The sequence below is a fragment of the Marmota monax genome, unplaced genomic scaffold, assembly GCF_021218885.2.
Source record: "Marmota monax isolate L192 unplaced genomic scaffold, Marmota_monax_Labrador192_F-V1.1 WCK01_AAM20220418_F8-fsc00247, whole genome shotgun sequence".
In the NCBI taxonomy this organism is placed as follows: Eukaryota; Metazoa; Chordata; class Mammalia; order Rodentia; family Sciuridae; genus Marmota; species Marmota monax.
In genome coordinates, this window is record NW_026694880.1 from 1784107 (window position 1) to 1802089 (window position 17983).

The 17983-nt window shown below is 34.1% G+C and overlaps 1 protein-coding gene across 3 annotated transcripts in view; it reads right to left on the reverse strand.

Annotated features, from left to right (window-relative positions):
• Positions 1-13166, reverse strand: part of Hmgcll1 (3-hydroxymethyl-3-methylglutaryl-CoA lyase L1) — a 140161-nt gene extending 126995 nt beyond the window's left edge. For 2 of the 3 annotated variants that reach the window (XM_058573391.1, XM_058573392.1), the window contains exon 1: positions 12934-13166. In XM_058573391.1, the coding sequence (XP_058429374.1) occupies positions 12934-13041 (108 nt within the window). In that variant the 5' untranslated portion in view covers positions 13042-13166. The remainder of the gene's footprint in view (positions 1-12933) is intronic. The other variant, XM_046426710.2, reaches the window with a different exon arrangement.
• Positions 13167-17983: the final 4817 nt, after the last annotated feature.

A 17983-nucleotide genomic window follows, 5' to 3' on the forward strand; every position in this document is an offset into this window, starting at 1 on the left:
ATCAATTTCAGTGGAGATATATATGTTAATAAATTCATATTTATTTATAAGAAAAAAATTATGAGCCATAAATTTCTCTGGTTTTATGAGTCATTAGTTGCTTTAGTTTTTGTACTTTCCTTATGAAAACTAGAGCAATTAAAACTTATAAACACTTGAACAGTGTTCAAATTTTTAGTTGCTGATAACTTACAATTTATAAATTAGTGATCTAAATGGTATTGATATGTGCTAGGGAGGGGGAATATTGAAACCAAAATGTAAAATATAAAACACACACCCTATAGACCAAATGTAATTATGCTCTGCCACAACAGTAATACAAACAACAAAGCTGTATGTTATTTTTTTTCTGATTTTCAGTTCCTATAATTTCCATTGCATATAAAATTATACTTTATCGTTTATGCATAAATTTAACTTTCCAGACTTATTTTTTTTTACTTCCTGAGAATTGATAAAATATCATTATTTTACAGCATATGTCAGCCCATTTTATATATTTTAAACTTAATGGAAATGTTCTCAGTGTCCACTTTCTACTGTCCCTACTGATTAAAAGAAAATGTCTCCAACTACACTAGGAATTTGAAGTCAGAAGAAATTTAACATGAAGTCTGAGTAACTAAATAAGCCAGTACCAAGTTTTACATGTGATTATATCAAAACTAGCTAAGTAGGAACTAACAATAAAATTAATAATAAGGATCATATTTTTATTCTCCCTTCCTAATAGCTTGAGAAGAGGTGGCTTGGCTTCTCCTGCTCTTGCCTTTATACAACATGGAGAGGTGACATCAAGTATTAAAGGCTGTGGCTTCGTGTGAGGACCATGGTGTGGCATCAGAGACAGCTGCTTCTTTGGAGAAGACAAATGTGAAGCTATTGAAATAGGGAATAAGGAACTCCTGGCTGTCCTGACATTCTGCATTTTCAGCAGTTTCTAGAAATACTGAGCAGAAATGGAAGGACAGCAAAGGGTCATGACAGTGCGTTGTTCTTCACTCTTTGATTGGCTTGGAGTTCCTGCACCTCCTCATTTTCCATGTGGAAGTACACTGAAGTTTTTATCTCAGGGAATGGTTGCATGTTTTAGAATAACTGTCTTGTCATTGTATTTTCTTTCTCAGATATTATATTTTTTATTCTATAATCAATCATGAACAATTTGTTTTATTATCTTACTTTTATATTTTAGTGACAAATGACTGAAAACTATTGTTTTCTATGCTTCACATAATTAATGTCTGATTAATAAAGACCATTCAAAATATCACAATAGTACTTCTGTATCTGTTAGGTGAATAAAACCTTTCTCATTCCATTTACTTCACTATGGTGTGGTTTTGCTGTATACATTATGGTTTTGAATGGCCTCTTAGGGACAACAATATTCCATGGTTAAAATGAAACCAATAGATTTTCCAAAAGAAGTTTTTTTTTTTTTTTGACTTTTCAACATGCATATGAAGAAGTCTACATGCTCAATATCTGGTATAAATGCAATAATATATTTAATAAAATCTGACTTTTCTTGATGACTTTGAGTCAACTGTACTTTTCCCAAGTTTAAGCTACTTACTGAAGATGTATGTAACAGAAATATCCTATAAAGCTATTTGCCTGTGGGTGGGGAGAGAAGGAGAGTTGGTAGAGTAGCATCTAAAGGGTGAAAGAAGAAAGTCATGAAAGGTTACAAGGAACTGTGGGATCATTTGAATAAGTTGGAATAATCTGTGTCTAAAATAGAGGTGACTTATTTGTGCTCCTTCCATCTTAGGTTGCAAATGCTGGTCTCAAAATGAATTAAAAATGGAACATGGGCTACAACATCCTAAGCATTTGTAAAGGACTTCAGTATGACTCCTTAAACTAATCACTTCATCTAGAACTTCACTAGTATGTTAAAAGAAAAAAAGTTATTTTAATATGAGTACCATTTTTGTTCTTATAACTGAAGTTCCTACTGGTTGATAGACTGGCATGATGTGGGGAAAAAATACAGACTTTACAACCAGACATAGATTCAAGTTCAGTACCTCCAACAGGTGAGTGTCTAGGGAATGAAACATCAACTCTGAACTTCCCTTTCCTCATTTTGAAAGTGAGAATGACAGATGGTCTTTGCAGAACTAAAACAGTTCAGAAAAAAGTTTGTTACCTGATAAAGAGTAGTTGATATTATTATTATTATGTAATTTCTAAAATTCTCCCTAATAATATTGTATTAACAGTTAACTGCATTTTGCATTGCATAAATTCTTTGATTTGTTCCATGTGACAAGGCAGTTGCAAATCTGGGGCAAGTATGACAAAATACTCTTACTTCCCCTAAATAATGCATTTTGATTAAGACAAACAATTGACACTCTATTTAATAAACTATTGCTATATCTTTCACATTAAAAAGTCAACATCTGTATACTTTCTTCATATTTAAGAGATCTAGTTCTCTGGGGATGAGTATTTCTGTTAGCTTTATGAACCATCTCCTCTAGTTCAACTTTTCCTTTCAATGTTTGCTAAAGCATCCATTCAGCAGAATTATATAAAATTAAATATTAAAATCTTGTCATAAGGGAATGGGGGTTAAGTGATCACAGACATTCACGAGTGAAACCCTGAATAACTACATCTGTTTCTCCAAAGGACTTGGAAATATCTTTTGAACACAACCCTAAAATCTAGGCAAAGAGAGTACCAAATTACTCTCAGTTTTAACGTCTGACCAGGTCCACAACGTTTTGTAAAATGTAAGATTAGAACTGTCCCATATCCTTTAAAAAAAAAATTAGAAAATTCTCGGCCCTTATATCAAAATTCTCAAAAAAGTAGAAATTGTGTCTAACAAAAATAAGATTCATATTTTGACTCTGACATTAACCTATGATCAGCTTCTATTTCACAGCAAAATAAATACAGATTGAGTGAAGAATTTAAAAGTGAACGCCAGACTCTGTACACACAGTGGGTTACAGATGTAGGAACGTGGTGGCAAAGAGCCACTCTACTTCCTTTAAAATCCAAAAACATTTGGAAGGAAACCCCAAAAGGAAAGACGTCTGACAGACATGTTCTCTTTGGGGTTTCCTGCCTCGGTGTTTGCCAAGCTTCCTAGACCCCATTGCTTGTTAATAAAGTTCACTAAAAAGACTTTCTGAAATGGTGATTTCATAGAGTAAAACTTGCATTAAAGAAGTTTTTATATAGTCGAAGTTTCCTGCCATCTGTATTTCCCTTATTTCACAAATCCAAGGAAGCATGACTTGGAAAGTTACAAGCTGAAGGTGACATTTGACGCGCTCACTATCAGTGGGAGACCGAGTCCAAATACGGAATCCAAAACCAGAGACCATAGCTTAGACACTGCAACAGAGAAGCTGCTTAAACCCAAGGGGATCATTATACCCCTTGGCGTTTCTACTCCTGTAAAATGGAGAGTCCTGAAGATGCACATAGTGCACTGTGTGAATTAACCCAATAGAAGCACAGATATGGGAAATGATTTAAAAGCTAGATTTTAATTTCTCTTTCATTTACCAGGGTAGCAAAAAAAAAAAAAAAGGAAAAAGATTTTTTAACTCCCTAGAGTACCAGGATTTCAAAATTGATATTCTAGTCCAACATGAAAAATAATAAAGAGCTAAAACTACTGATGCTAATACTCTAAAAACAATCCTTGGATTCTCAGCACCATAATAATAATGGCAATAATACTTTTCATGAAATTAAATCCATATATTTTTGCCAATTAAAAGGCAGTTGAGTTGGCTAAATTCAACTGATGTAGATATCATGGATGTTTGCTATATTTATCATATGCAACTCTTTACTTGAACAAGCATTTAATAAGGGTATAAATATTTACATTCTCTGAATAACAAAAAGGAACATAAAATATAGCTGAGCCCTCAATCCATCCATACAAATTTTATATACTTAATAAAGAGATATTCCAATCTATTTAGCCATATTTGGTAGGGATAACAAGGATGGCTCTACTAATCACTGTATAATAACTAGTGGGGGCAGAGGAAAGGTGAAGTATACAAGAGAAACACAGTTTCAACACTTACAAAAAGTGAACTAGCATCAATCCTCAAATCAAATTGAAAAAAAAATAATGTAGCAACTTTTAAGATTATGGGGCTTTAAACTTTTTTAAGAGATGGTAGATTAGATAGATGAATGTACACAGAGATTTATATCTCTACACCTATACATACTGTGTGTTTGTGTGCCTGCGTGTGTGTGTGTGTGTGTGTATTTGAAGGAATAACTCTTCATGATTCCACTCTATTAATCCTGTACATAAATCTTTAATCAGGTTATTCTGACCAGAAATACCTTCTACCTATCCAAATCTCATTTGACCCTCAAATTCACCTCTCCCACAAAGACTACTCGTGTTTTCACTATCTTCCCATGCACTGGATTAAAACAAGTTTACAGCTTTGTGCTTTTAGGTTAATTGCAAGAAAGAACTGTAGAGGAAAAAATGACTCAAATAAAAAGCAGAATGGGAAAAATTAACTTTTGAAGAAACATAGGAATGAAGAATAAAAATGTAGCCAAGGCAATGTCCTTGGGATAGAAGCTCTACTGGCTTTATTTGCCCTAAAACTTTGCATATCTCCCATAATGGTCCTCACCACCCAGCTACTCCTATCAAAACCATGTGCCTAACAGAGCTCTAGTTCCTTCATCACTGCCAAATAACCATAGCTCTGTGTGTGTGTGTGTGCGTGTTGCTGGGGATTGAACCCAGGACATCACACATGCTAGGAAAATGCTCTACCATTACACTACACTCACAGCCTTGTTTATGTATTTTTTTTAGAAAGCCTTTCTAATCACTAATCTTATTACTTGGCATTCGTATAAATTATATAAAAAATAACAGTTAAAAATTATAAACATCCATGAACATGATAATTCTAAACGTCACCTTCATGTATAACTCTTTTCATATAAAGCCTGGTTTCAGAATGAATATATTGGGAATAAGATTCCCTCCCCAATATTGTCTCTGTAAGAAAATAGCATATGAATTGACTTATAAACACAGTTAGATCCAAGAGAAGAAATTTTAAACACTTGAGTATTTGTTTACATCTGAATTCCGATCACTAAGATGGCAAACTCCTGGTGATTTAAAAACAGTTTCTTGCCAGGTAAATGATTATGTTTAAGCTCTGCATTGTTGAAAAATATGTCAATATTCAGAAATGTCCTAGATGACCTTACTCAAATAGTCCCATGTCACTGTCCATTAAGGATCGCAAAAGCTAATCGTGAGCACAGAAGGGTTACCTTGATGTCTAAGACAGCCTGGTACATGAAGAGAGAGAGGGCAAGACCTGTTTTAAAGACATTTGTATAGACCTATGTTTTAAGTGTACTGTCAACCAAACAAAGTATTTCCAGAAGTTAAATTCAGCTAACCTGGGCAGTAACTGCATTACCTATTTAGGTTAACAGTAGTCAGAAAACTGGTAGGAAGATAGTATTCTAAACATTGCTTTTCTTATTAAGGCTTCAAGCAGGCTGGACAATCACTTTTGAGTAAGCATTTTTTCTGTTTAAGTGATAGTTCTCTAATATATCATTTTGTTTTATCTCTTTTAAAGACCATGTGTTATATGACAGTGACCCATAAAGTTATGGGTCCATGCAGTCTAGCTCCTTGGTTGATTAGGGGTAATAAAAAGAAACAGAACTAAAAGTTATATGTGCAAGGGGGTAGAAGAGGAGAGAAGAAAGGGTCAGGGAAAGTTACAGCACAGAGTGAATAAGCATAAAGAAAGCCAGAAAACTTGGAGGAGCTCAGAGCTAATGAAAAAACAAGAGCACAGAGTAGGGGGGGAGGGAAGGATGTGAAAGCCAGCTGGAATAAGAGAAAGCAAGGAACACAGGAGCCAACAGAAATCCAAGGACAGAAAGTATTGAAGATTGAAGGGAACAGGAAATTTATTGGAAACCAAGTTGTTTTTCCTCTTGTATCCAATGCAATTCTATTCCAGGCTGAACTCTAGTCTCAACCTCAAAGAGGACAGAGGGGAAGTCAAAACTCACAGCAGTCTTTTTTTTTTTTTTTTTTTTTTTTTCTTTTTTTCTCATGGGCAGGAGCCAGGAGTTCTGGAAAGACAGATGAGAGGAAACATGATATGACAGCAGACTCCGACAGCAGATACAAGGGTAGGTAGAGGGTGGCAGCAGCATCCAGCACAGTGTTTTCCACAAATGGGTGAAGTTAAAAACAAAGACAGTTGGATTCCAACTCAGAGCAGCTGAATCAGAATTTCCAGCATATTTAATAAACACCTCAGGTGATTCCTGTCAACAGAAAAGAAAGCACTGGAGTAGTGGTGAATGCTACAGGCTCTGGAATCAGAGCTGCCTGAGTTCAAATCCTAGCTCTGCTTTTTACTAGCTGCTTGCCATAACCAAGTTATTTAAACTTTCTGGGCCACATTTACTAAATCTTTAAAAAGTATTATTGTGAGGATTAAATGAGTTATTGCATGTTTAGTAACTGTGCAGCGCCAGGAATATATTGAGAATTAAATAGTAGTAGCTGTACAGTTATAAAAGTCCTTAGAATAGGAAACTCACACAAAATAACAAATCTTAACTGATTAAGAAATAAAAGATGAGGAGGATACAAATGGCTATAGCTTTTATAAAACATCAAGGAGCAAACTTCCTAATGGCACAAAGACTAAGCCATAAGCCCCAGGGTTTCTGGCCTTGGTCTCAGCATGCATAAGGTAGACATTTCCCTTCAGGAATCAAAATGTGACTTGCCTTGATCTACAACTTTTTTCAAAAGTGCATATAAATCAATTCTAATAAAAGGTGGCACCAAGATCTCATGTTAGAATCCTCATGTTAGAGAGATGAGGATTTCTCTTAAAATGGAATAAATCCAGGACTTGGCTGATACTGAGACACTCAAAGAATCAGGCACCATGAGACTGCTGAGACTCATTCTCTTGGTAACATACCTTATTTCACCAAAGAATGTGAAATAATCAAAAAAGAACAGATTCTCTTTAGTTATCTCCCATATATTATTTCCAATAATATAAATATAAGATTGAAAGAGATGAAAAAACAGTACTACCTTACAGTTACTACAAGAAGTTCTGTTGTTGCACAATAGGGGATTGTGGATAACAATAATGAACTGTGCATTTCAAAAACTAGATTAAAGATTTTAAAGTTTTCATAATAAAGAAATGATCACTTTTCAGTTTATGGAAATATTTAATCTTATTTTAATATTCTACAATGTATCAAAACATTCCGATGTAGCCAATATTTTGAGTTCAGTTCCTATCAGGGAGCAGAGATTCTAGTAAAAACCCTAGGTTTTAACTAGGACATCTGAAAGGCTACAAACTAAAAGCAAGGGTGAATGGGAAAAGTCAAGCCTTAGCCAATGAATTAGACCCAACCTCATACAAGCTAAGCACTTTGTTGATTTAAGATAATTAAACATACATTTACTGCTTGCCAAAAAGAAAAAAAAAATCTTTCTTGAGAAAGTCAGTATCATTTAAAGCCTCAAACCATGTCATAGTTCATACCAGATGTCTAATATACAATCTAAATTTAATAAGCATAACAGGAGGGAAAATGCATGTGACAGATTGACTAAAAACCTAGATATTGAAGTTAGCAATGGAATTTAAAGTGATTCTGATAGATATTTAGAAATCATGATAATATAGAGTTGTGTCAGAGAAGTAAAGTCTAACATTAGAAATCTCAGAGAAATGCTTTAAATACAATATACAATCATTAAAATTAAAAATTCAATATATTAGATTACCAATAAACTAGACAAAGCTGAAGAGGGGATTAGTGAAAGGAAATATAAGTGAAAAGAAAATATTCAGACTGACCATGAAGAAAAAAGAAATGCTGCAGAACACAACAATTAATGTAAGAAAGCCAACAACCATTAAGTCATGGATCTAAGAAGTGCTACAAACTCTTACCTAGGCAGATAGAAAAAAACTAAACCTAGACATATCATACTATACACTTAGAAACCAAAACAAGGAATGAAAAGTACACTATTAACAAAAAGTAGGGAAAGTACCTAATTGTATTGTTTGCAGCTTTGCACTGCTGTCATGTATTTTAGTTCTTTATATAGGATATATGTGTATATGAATGTTCATTTACAGTTATGAACATTTTATATATCTGTGTGTGTAGTTATACACATGTGCATGCATTATTTCAAATAATAACTGAAATAAATCACTAGTAGGCTTTTTACTAAAGAAAACATTGAAGAAAATATTTATGATTGAAGGAAAGTAAGAATAGAGATGAAAAATGAAGGAAAAGCAAAGGAAAAGGAAATATGCACACAAATATAAATAGATATTAACTGGATACATGTTTTGTAAATATACTATATAGAGAATGAATATATATGACAATGAAAATAAAAAGCAGAAGGCAGTAAATAGAATTAATGTGGTATATTTTCATTTTAATAAGTTATATTAGTACTACTTTGTATTATATTTTAACAAATCTAGGTTGTGTGTTGATATAGTTAGCAATTAAGAGTATAATACAAATAGCATTTAGCTAAATGCTAATGAAGGAGAAAAACTAAATATTAAAACTTAAGTATTTAAGATATACCAAAAAATAAGAAATAAAAAGGGTGAAGGAAGAAAGAATGTACGAAATAAATAGAAAACAAACAGTGGGATAGTAGTTTGTTTCCTATCTTAAAATTGATCCCCAATAATCATAAGGTACTTAATATATTTACTAACAGCTACAAGGTTGCAATCTAAAAGTATATAATTACATTGCTCTTTCATTAAATTTAAGCAAAATTATAATATATTCAGATTAAATTCCATACTTTGAATTATGATTTTTACTGACAGTAAACATGAAGGATCAAAATCAAATGTGAATAACACTAACGTCAACCTCACATAATCTAAAATTTTACTTTTAGAAATATAATAGGTTTGAAACACTGTGCTAGAATTTAGGTCTTAGGAATTTGTTGTTGTGGTTGAAGCAAGGTATATTAATATTGAGGAGATTCATTACTGTTTAAGCAGTACTTGAAAATCAAAGAGATATTACTAAACCAAGAACCTGAAATTTAATCAAAATGTTATAACAAACCAGTTAAACCAGCTTCATTATACCCATTTTGACAGAGACAAGTGTAGACAAGTATGAAAAATAAACCAGGTCCTAAGAAATAGCTTTAGGCACAGATTAAGCAAATTTAACCTCTTAAGTCTATCAAGAGAATTTTCTGAAAAACTATTTTCATTAGCAAATATACTTTGACCCAAAGAAGTGAATTAATGGACCCATGGTAGAGTAAGCATTTCCTTTACTGGTCTCTAAATTGCTAAACTTTATGCAATGTAAGGGTCAGACTACATAAAGAAAGGTAATATTTCTATGCAATGAAAAGTTTAAACAATGACAATATCCATCTACAGTTTGAGCAAACTCTACATGTTCTAATTCTTATTGATTTTCACTAATTTAACGATTGTTAATTTTAACAATTTAACAAATATTTATTATGGTACTACAATGTGCCAATCATAGTTTTAGACTCTGAACAAATGTTAAGAATTTCAGAAGTATATGATGCTTATGGCCTAGTAGATTTAACAGTCATTTGTTCCCTCAGTGAGTACTTCTTGGACATCAAATCTGTAACCAGATACTCCATTAGGTACTGAGAATGGAGTGATGAATTGTTTCCTTGCTCTTATTGCACTTAATGTCTGGCCAGGAGATTAAACATCAAATAATGCTAAAACAGGTATATAAGCCATATTATACATAATAAACAGGTCACTATGCAATGAAAATATAAAACAGACTACAGACCTTGAGAGTTTGGGAAATATTTCATGGAAAAGTAACATTCAAATTGATAGCTGAAGGTTGAATAGAAACTAATTAGTTGAAAGAATTTTTCTAGGAGAGTGAAAAACAAGCAAATACCATGTTTCCAAAAGAAACATGATTTATGGAGAACTCAAAGAAGGCCACTGTGGCTAAAGTGGCAAGAACAAGAGAGAAGAGTTTAAGATGATGTTGGTGAGTGATGCAATGAAAAGAGAAGCTTCAGAGAGTGCATTTAAAAAAAAATGTGTTGTCCATTCCAAAAGAAATGATGATTGAAAGGTGGCTGTGAAATAGGGGGATAGTATTATTCTATTTGTAATAATGACCATTTCTCATTTATATAGACAGTGGATTGAGGGATGCATGGAAAATAAAAGACAACTTGAACAATCCAATAATTCATATGCATGATAATAAAAATTGGTGGTAGCAGCAAACTTGGAAAATCAGGTGCATTTGAAGGAATTTCAACATGGAAAATTGCCGGGCTCTGTGATACCTTGGGTGTGAGGAAAATGAAGGAAAAGGAGCTTTTGGTTTGTGCCTTGGAATAACTGAATGAATTGTGATGGCCCTCCATGCAGTAGGGCATGTTACAGAAGGCTGAAGGCTGGAAGAAGTAGAACATGAATACAATTTTGGAAATTTCGAGTTTTAATTGCTTTTGAGAGATTCAAGTAGTGATATCAAGTGAGTAGTTGAACATCAGGATTGCAGCTCAAGGGAAAGATGGGAATATAAATATGCAAGACACATACAATCAAATAATAAGTGAAACTCTGAACATGGTTAAGAAGCTCTGGGAAAAATACAGATAATTCATGAGGAACCAGGCAAATAAAGGCTGCTCAGCCTGCCAAGGAAATTGAGGAACCAGAGAGGCAGGGCTTAAGGCAGTAAAGGTTTGTTACAAGAGAAGCCCGGGAAGGAGATAATTCCAAGTGTCAGGTATCAGTGCTGCTGTGAGTTCAAATAAGAAGAGACATTAAAAAAAAAAAAAAAAAAAAAAAAAAAACCTTACAGTTCAACAGAATTGAAACAAAAAGAAAATTATTCATAAACTGTTGGACAAAAGAAGTAACTTTTAAACTATATTCTTGGGATGCATAGGAGTTTCCCTGACAGAATGGTTGGAGGGTAAAAAGGAAATATTTAGATATTTAGAGAGGGTTTAGCTATTTCTGCATAGAGGAACAAGAAGTCTACATTGGGCTGATGGGAGTCCCAGAATCCCTTTTCTTTCATGGTATTTCTTCATCAGCAATCCTAGTCATTGTCAATGCATTGCTTCTGTGTCAAATAGGGCAAAGTAGACATTTATTTATTTAGCCAAAGTAGTTTATCTTTTATCAATTTTACCCTGTTGTGGGCTTTCCCACAAAATGCATAAATCAGAACATAAAGGGAGACAGGGAAATATAAGTTTCACCAGCAATAAAAGCCAAGTCATATTGTCTCAAACTTGAGAAATAAATGTGAAGAATTTCTGATTATTGTGCAGACTGAACAGAGAAGTTAAGAACGTTAACAAAGTTATAATAGAAAGCTTAAAACAGAATGTAGGAGCTAGGCACAATAGTGCATGCTTATAATTCAAGTAGCTCAGGAGGCTGAGGCAGGAAGATCACAAGTTGAAAGCCAGCCTCAGCAACTTATCAAGGCCCTAAACCAGTTAACGAGATTCTATCTCAAAACAAAAATTTAAAAGAGCTGGGGGTGTGGTTCAGTGGTAAAGTACCCCTGGATTCAATCCCTGGTACAAAAAAATAATAATAGAATATAAGATGAATATAGGAAAATTCAACAAAATTAAACAAACCAGTAAACCTGTGAGATCAAGGATCGCCCTCCCCTCTACCACTGACACCAACAGGTTTTGAGTTAGAAGGCCCTGGCCCTCTTTTAAGGAATGAGGAACAAAGAGTCTTTTTATGAATCCACAATTGCAAAATTCCTACTTATAAAGATTATAATTGCACATATTGCTCTACTAAACTGAGAAAACATCATAGAAAAATTAATATTAGAATAGTTGATTTAATGCCACGTAGCAAAATGATGCTTATCCACTAAAATATTACAATAATACCAGTTATTATTTAGTTCACAAGATGAATTGGGATTACTGTTGTATTCAGCACCTGTAAATAAAAAAAAAATGATAATAATACCTAAGCCCTCATTAGGGTCCTTCCATTTTAACATGTTTTAATATTTATCCACAATTATTACTATTATTTAACATTTTGTGAAGTTATAAATTTTAAGCTTTTTAAGTTATAAATTTTAAGTTTTTATAAATTTTAAGCTTTTTACTTTTTTTAAAAGTAAATTTATTTATATACTTTTTCTTCATCTAATTCTTTTGTTGAGAGTGTATTGAATTATTATTATGTAGATACTATGTAGATAAAGACTATTATCTTTACATGGGCTTTCAGGAATAATGTGGGAATAAATTTTAGTTGCAATAGCCATTATTTACACTGTTATTCAAGATTGTTCGAGCTTGTTGATGCATAGGTACATCAGGGACAATTAATGATCCGATGGATAATTTTTTCCTACTATGTCTTCCTAACCTCTGTGTTGGCTTTATTTCTTTTTCTGCCTTATGTTGTGACACATTTGTCATCTTTGTTACACAATATTAAGGAGGGAAATTAGAATAAGGTTAATGTCCTTGAAAAAAAAATGCCTGTGTATTTAAATTACATTAGATAATGCATCCCGTCCAAGAAAAACACAGAAATAATCATTTCCTTTAGATGACCTATCAATTGTCACGGATAGAGATTTTGCTGGGTTTCACCTGTAGCAACGAGTATCCTGGTTCACAGCAGAGATGATGGGAAACCTTTTAAGGGGCACAGCCCAACAGGCAGGACTGCCGCAAAAAGGGGCACAGAGATGACATAAAAGGAGAAGAGGGCACTAAGAGGTCGGTAAGAGAGAGGCCATCTGGCAGTGTGCCTGAGGGTGGGAACACCCTAGGCCGCGAGGTGGTACCTGCGCCGAGTCGAGCGCCCCTGCCACTGAATCCCCGATCCAGAGATGCTCCCGGAGAAGCTGCTGATAGCTGAGGCAATGCTTCACCGCGGAGGGCACATTCCCCATGGCGGGGCCTGGGGCTGCAGTCAGCGATCGGAGGGAGCCTGCAGGATGATGCGGGGCGGGCAACGCGCTGGGAAACTGCGCTAGTCTTAGTAAGCGCGCCTCCTGTGCGCGGGCGGCGAGCACCAGCCCAGAGCCTCCGGTGCGCACTGCGGCGGCGCGGACTGGGGTGGAGTGCAGGCGCTAGCCAGCGACTGTGCAGGGGACAGGGGTATTTAGGTAGCTGCGTCGGACACAGGGAACCCGGAGAGAACAGAAACAAAGAACTGAGCTGGATGATGTTCAGGGAAGGCACATTTTTTTCCTAAGGGCTGTACACTCAGGGCTGGCGGTACCTACTAGCACAATACCCACCTATCGCACTTCTCACCTAATTCAGATCTTACATAGAAAGAAACAGGCTTAAATGAAAGGAAGGAGGGATGCGTTTTTCTATCAGTGAGTTTGTTCTTTCCTAGACATGGTGTAGCTCAGTGTAGATTTTTTTTCATCATTAGCTCATTTGAGTTTATTTTTTATGACCAAGAAAAAAGAAAAAACTGTACTTCAAAATCTTGAGGCAGTTTACAAGGTTAAAACATGTATACACCAACAGTCTAATGAAGAAGAAAAGACAGAAGGTCCTAAATTAGGGAAGAGTCAATAAATGATCAGTATGTTGGTGCTGCTAGTTAAATGCTGAAATGGAATTATGTTTTTTAAGACACATGGCGCAAGACTCAAAGTTATTGAAGCCCGGATCCATTCAAAAGGAAAATTCTTTAAAAAGGTTCTTGGGACTTTAAAATAATAGAAATCCTTAGAAAGTGGGAAATTTGGAAGATGGTTCTGGAGCTGACCACTGCCTGCACTCACCCCAGCCCCCTTCACTAGCACAAGCACACTTGAACTGTTGCACTATAAAACTTCAGTGTATGCTCAGCAGCCTGCAACTGAAAAGATACAGTCAAGAATAGTCCCGTGCAGGGTATCTAGAGTTTCTTGGAAACCCAGCTAGGTGTCCATGACCAGGGTTTCCTCTTGGCCCTACTGTTTTCAGCAGCAAATATAAACTGGAAGCAGACTGCTGCACACACCATTGCCACAACCCGCTAAAAGTATCAAAAGATCACCTTGTAAAATATAGTGTAAATAAATTTAGAAGAAATTACTATTCGGAATTTTTTTTTAAACATTATTACCACTTGTATGGTGGTAAGACTTCCACTGGTAAAAGAGGGCTCAGAGGATTTTTCAGTGAAACAGCACCAAAAGGGGCAGAAGAAAAGATCTTAGACCCTCACAACTTTGACCAGGGATGGATTAGATTGGAGCGTCCTCTGAGATGCTACAGTGAAGTCATGCAGTTATTGGATACCTCTAAAACACCAAAACCTTGGTTGCTGTTTACTTGAACATTGTTATTTTATAGGCATATATCCATAAAACCAAATCTTTACTAGATAGTGTTTCCAGCAGAGCTCAGCTGTTAATTAATTTTCTAATATACTTGAAATGAAGCATATAGGTTGCATTAATGTCCAATAACATTTTCTTCACTGTATTGTAATTCTGTAATGGAGTATCATATTTGAAAGAATTTATAAGAATTCAATTTGAACAAGAAATTTTAATTTTCAAAATGGAATTAATTATTCAAAATTTCAAAAAGTTTTTCAATTAACAATGTCAAATACGTTTCATACAAAGAAAGGCTGAACTTCTGGAGAAAATGACCTCTAAGATAAACCAAATATTGTATGATTTTCTACTGTTGAGAAAAAAAAACACATAGAAATAAATTTTACTGCTTAGTAGTATTATAAATTGAAAAGTTCTTAAGAAATTTTTATATTTCTATTAGTTGACCATAGTAATATAGTTTTTTAACAGAAGAACCTTATAAGTATGCAAATATTTGTGAGTTTTCTTCGTATGATAAAATACCATAATCTCAAAAAATTTAAATTTCAATGAATAAAAGGGAGTGACAATGTATGTGCTTTTACTTGTCAGTCTTGATATTCAATCATGAATGCTTACAATTATTAAATTTTAACAGTTTATGCTTTTATAATTAATATCAGTGTACATCTTTATGTTTTCATCATAAAGGGGTTACAGGAGGAAAAATGTAAAGAGTGGGAGAGATATCAAATGGATTTGTTTTAATGATGAGAAACTGTAATATGTACCCATCCCTTGCAAGTCTAAAAAGCTCAATGTAAAATAAAGATAAAGCAAACCTTTTGGAAATAAGTATCTGCTTAACACTTCTTAATTTAAACTTCTTAGGAGTTTCCTACAACAAATAAGAAGTTACATGTCTTAAAATGTTTTTTTTTATTTTTTTCATGATGAGACTCAGTTACCTTTCCAACATCAGCTCCTTCCTGTTTCCTAAAATTACCTGCACCCAAATCAAATTATGCATGATTCTCCAAGTTTCAGAGCTCTCTAATGATGTCCTATCATTATAATTCTTTTCCTTATTATAGAAATTTTTGGAAATATGGGAGATACATGAAGATATCAATGAAGCCATCCATCATTCTCATTCTAGAAACATTTTAATATACTTAAATCTGAGAGAAAAAATTGTATTTTCCCATATGTGTTTTTATTCTGACCTTCTCATTTGATTTTAATTTCTTTGAAACAGTGATGCTGATGACTACACAATACCCATAGACATGCATTCAGTATCAATATCATTTTCTACAATAATCCTCTGAAGTACAGCTCAGTATTCAATTATTTTTGAGAAGAAAACAGGTATCAAGCATATGATCATATGGAAGTTTTTATAAAAATAATTACCTAATTAATCTTCTAAAATAACATGGCAGTGTAAATTCACCACTTGAGTTCTGTTCCTGTCCTAATGTTTTTTCCTATATATAGTATTTCCTTGTGTAGTTGGTAACTTGTTTATAAATGCTTATCTTTGGTTATGGTTAAGCATTTTTTTCCTATGACAATCTTCTATGGGATATTGAAACAACCCTCACAAATGATTTAATCTCTGCTTGTCTGGGATTTTTAATGAGTTTGATTTTATTTCATAAAATTATTATTAGTAGTAGTAGTAGTAGTATTAGTTGTAGTAGTAGTAGTATTAAGTTATGTCATATTCATTCCACTGTCTTTTCTATTATTATTATTATTATTATTAGTATTATTATTATTGCTATTGTTAACATAGTATTTCAGAGTACCATAAGGATGTTATGAATCTAGTACTTAAAACTATGCATGCTGGCACTTTCCTTCAGTTTTCTTTCATGGCTTTAATTTCATGGAAACAGGCGAACTTTTTTTACTTCCTATATATAACATGGCCTTTTGAGAACAATGATTCATGCTCAGGGCTCATTTAGTAGGCTACTCACATGGTTGTCTATATAGGTGTACCTTCCCATGTGGTGCTTAAAATTTCAGCACCTGGCTGCCAAGGCTTGTGCCCTCTTGTGAATTTCTTGGCATTATTTGGCCCCTGGATATGTCCTTGCTACCCGCAAACACTGCTATCAGTGTTTTCGGGTAGAAGAGCCACTTAAATCAGCTTAGTCCTTAATTCCTTAACAGAAAACTGACCCGAAACTTTTTCTATGATAATTGTGTTTGTGCCATATTTTTCACTTCATTCTGGAGTTGCTATCACTTCTAGAGAAGTAAAGATAGGGAACAAAAGATGTTCATTAAGCTAAGAACACTGAATTTGACTCAGGCTGATAATATCACAATATAGTTCTGATGTCTCAGCTAATCCACAGAAAAGAAAATTAGACTGAAAGCACACACTCTCTATACCAATTCCCATCCATCTCACTATTTCTTCTTTGTATAAAATGACCACAATAAATGGCAGATTGTATAATGCTTTTCTTGTTAACAAAGGGTTTCAAAAATGGAATGAGGAGGGAATTGTGTTTCCATCTAAAAGTAGGTAGACTGGCTTTATCAATTCTCTGAAGTGGCAAGTACTTGGTGGAAAGGATCCAGTTAAAATTGGCTGATATTCTGTGAATCTCTTTGGTCTCAAAGATGGATATATATAAGTCTGTCTAACAGCATGAATAGAATCAGAAGTCACTGAGTAAGTCAAAATTTTTGTAGTAATGAGTGCCAAACTGGCATTTGGCCAGGTTCCTACTGGGCAGGGATCAAAGACACATATGGTGAATCTCAAGCAATGATACCATAGAACTTTGGCAAATATCAAAGCAGTAATGTACTTCAACCTTGAACAATAAAAAAAGAAAGAATGAGAACAATTAGGATAACAATACTAGATGATACCTAAGGGAAAGCAAAGCTTTCATCATCTCAGCTTTATTGCTAAAAAATCCAGATAACTTCTCACATATGTTGTTTCTGGATTATCTAAATTGATGGGGAGGATAAGGGTGTTTTTAAAACATTTTTGGCATTTGGTCACTAGAAAGTTCCATTAATGATAGCATTGTTCTGATATAAAGCATTCTTTTGAGAATAAGTAATGAGTTCTATTTTACTGAAGTAACTCCCCCACCCCAGGTGATGGATAACTGGCACTAGTTACCAAATGCAGAGCACATTATCCAAATGCAGGAGTTTATTTATCATCTTAAAAATTCAGAAAGATACAAAAGTATTAATTTGCCAAATCTATTAAAAAATAAAAGACACAGACACATAGTGATCATTAGCTAATTCCAGCTCATTAGATGGCTACAGTGCACATATTTTTTTTTTGTCACTATATGTAAAAGTATCTTTTCATTCCATTAACTGTGAACTCAAACTCTATGTAGAAAATGTTTTTATCATTTGGTGGGTTGTAATAAATATAACATTAACACACAAACTAGACTAACTCTTACCCCCTGGGCAATCTCATTCTTTGAATCTGTGTAAGTAGAATTGAATGAGAAAACATCAATCTATATGAAGTATAAAGCACATTGTGTTTTCCCTTGCACAT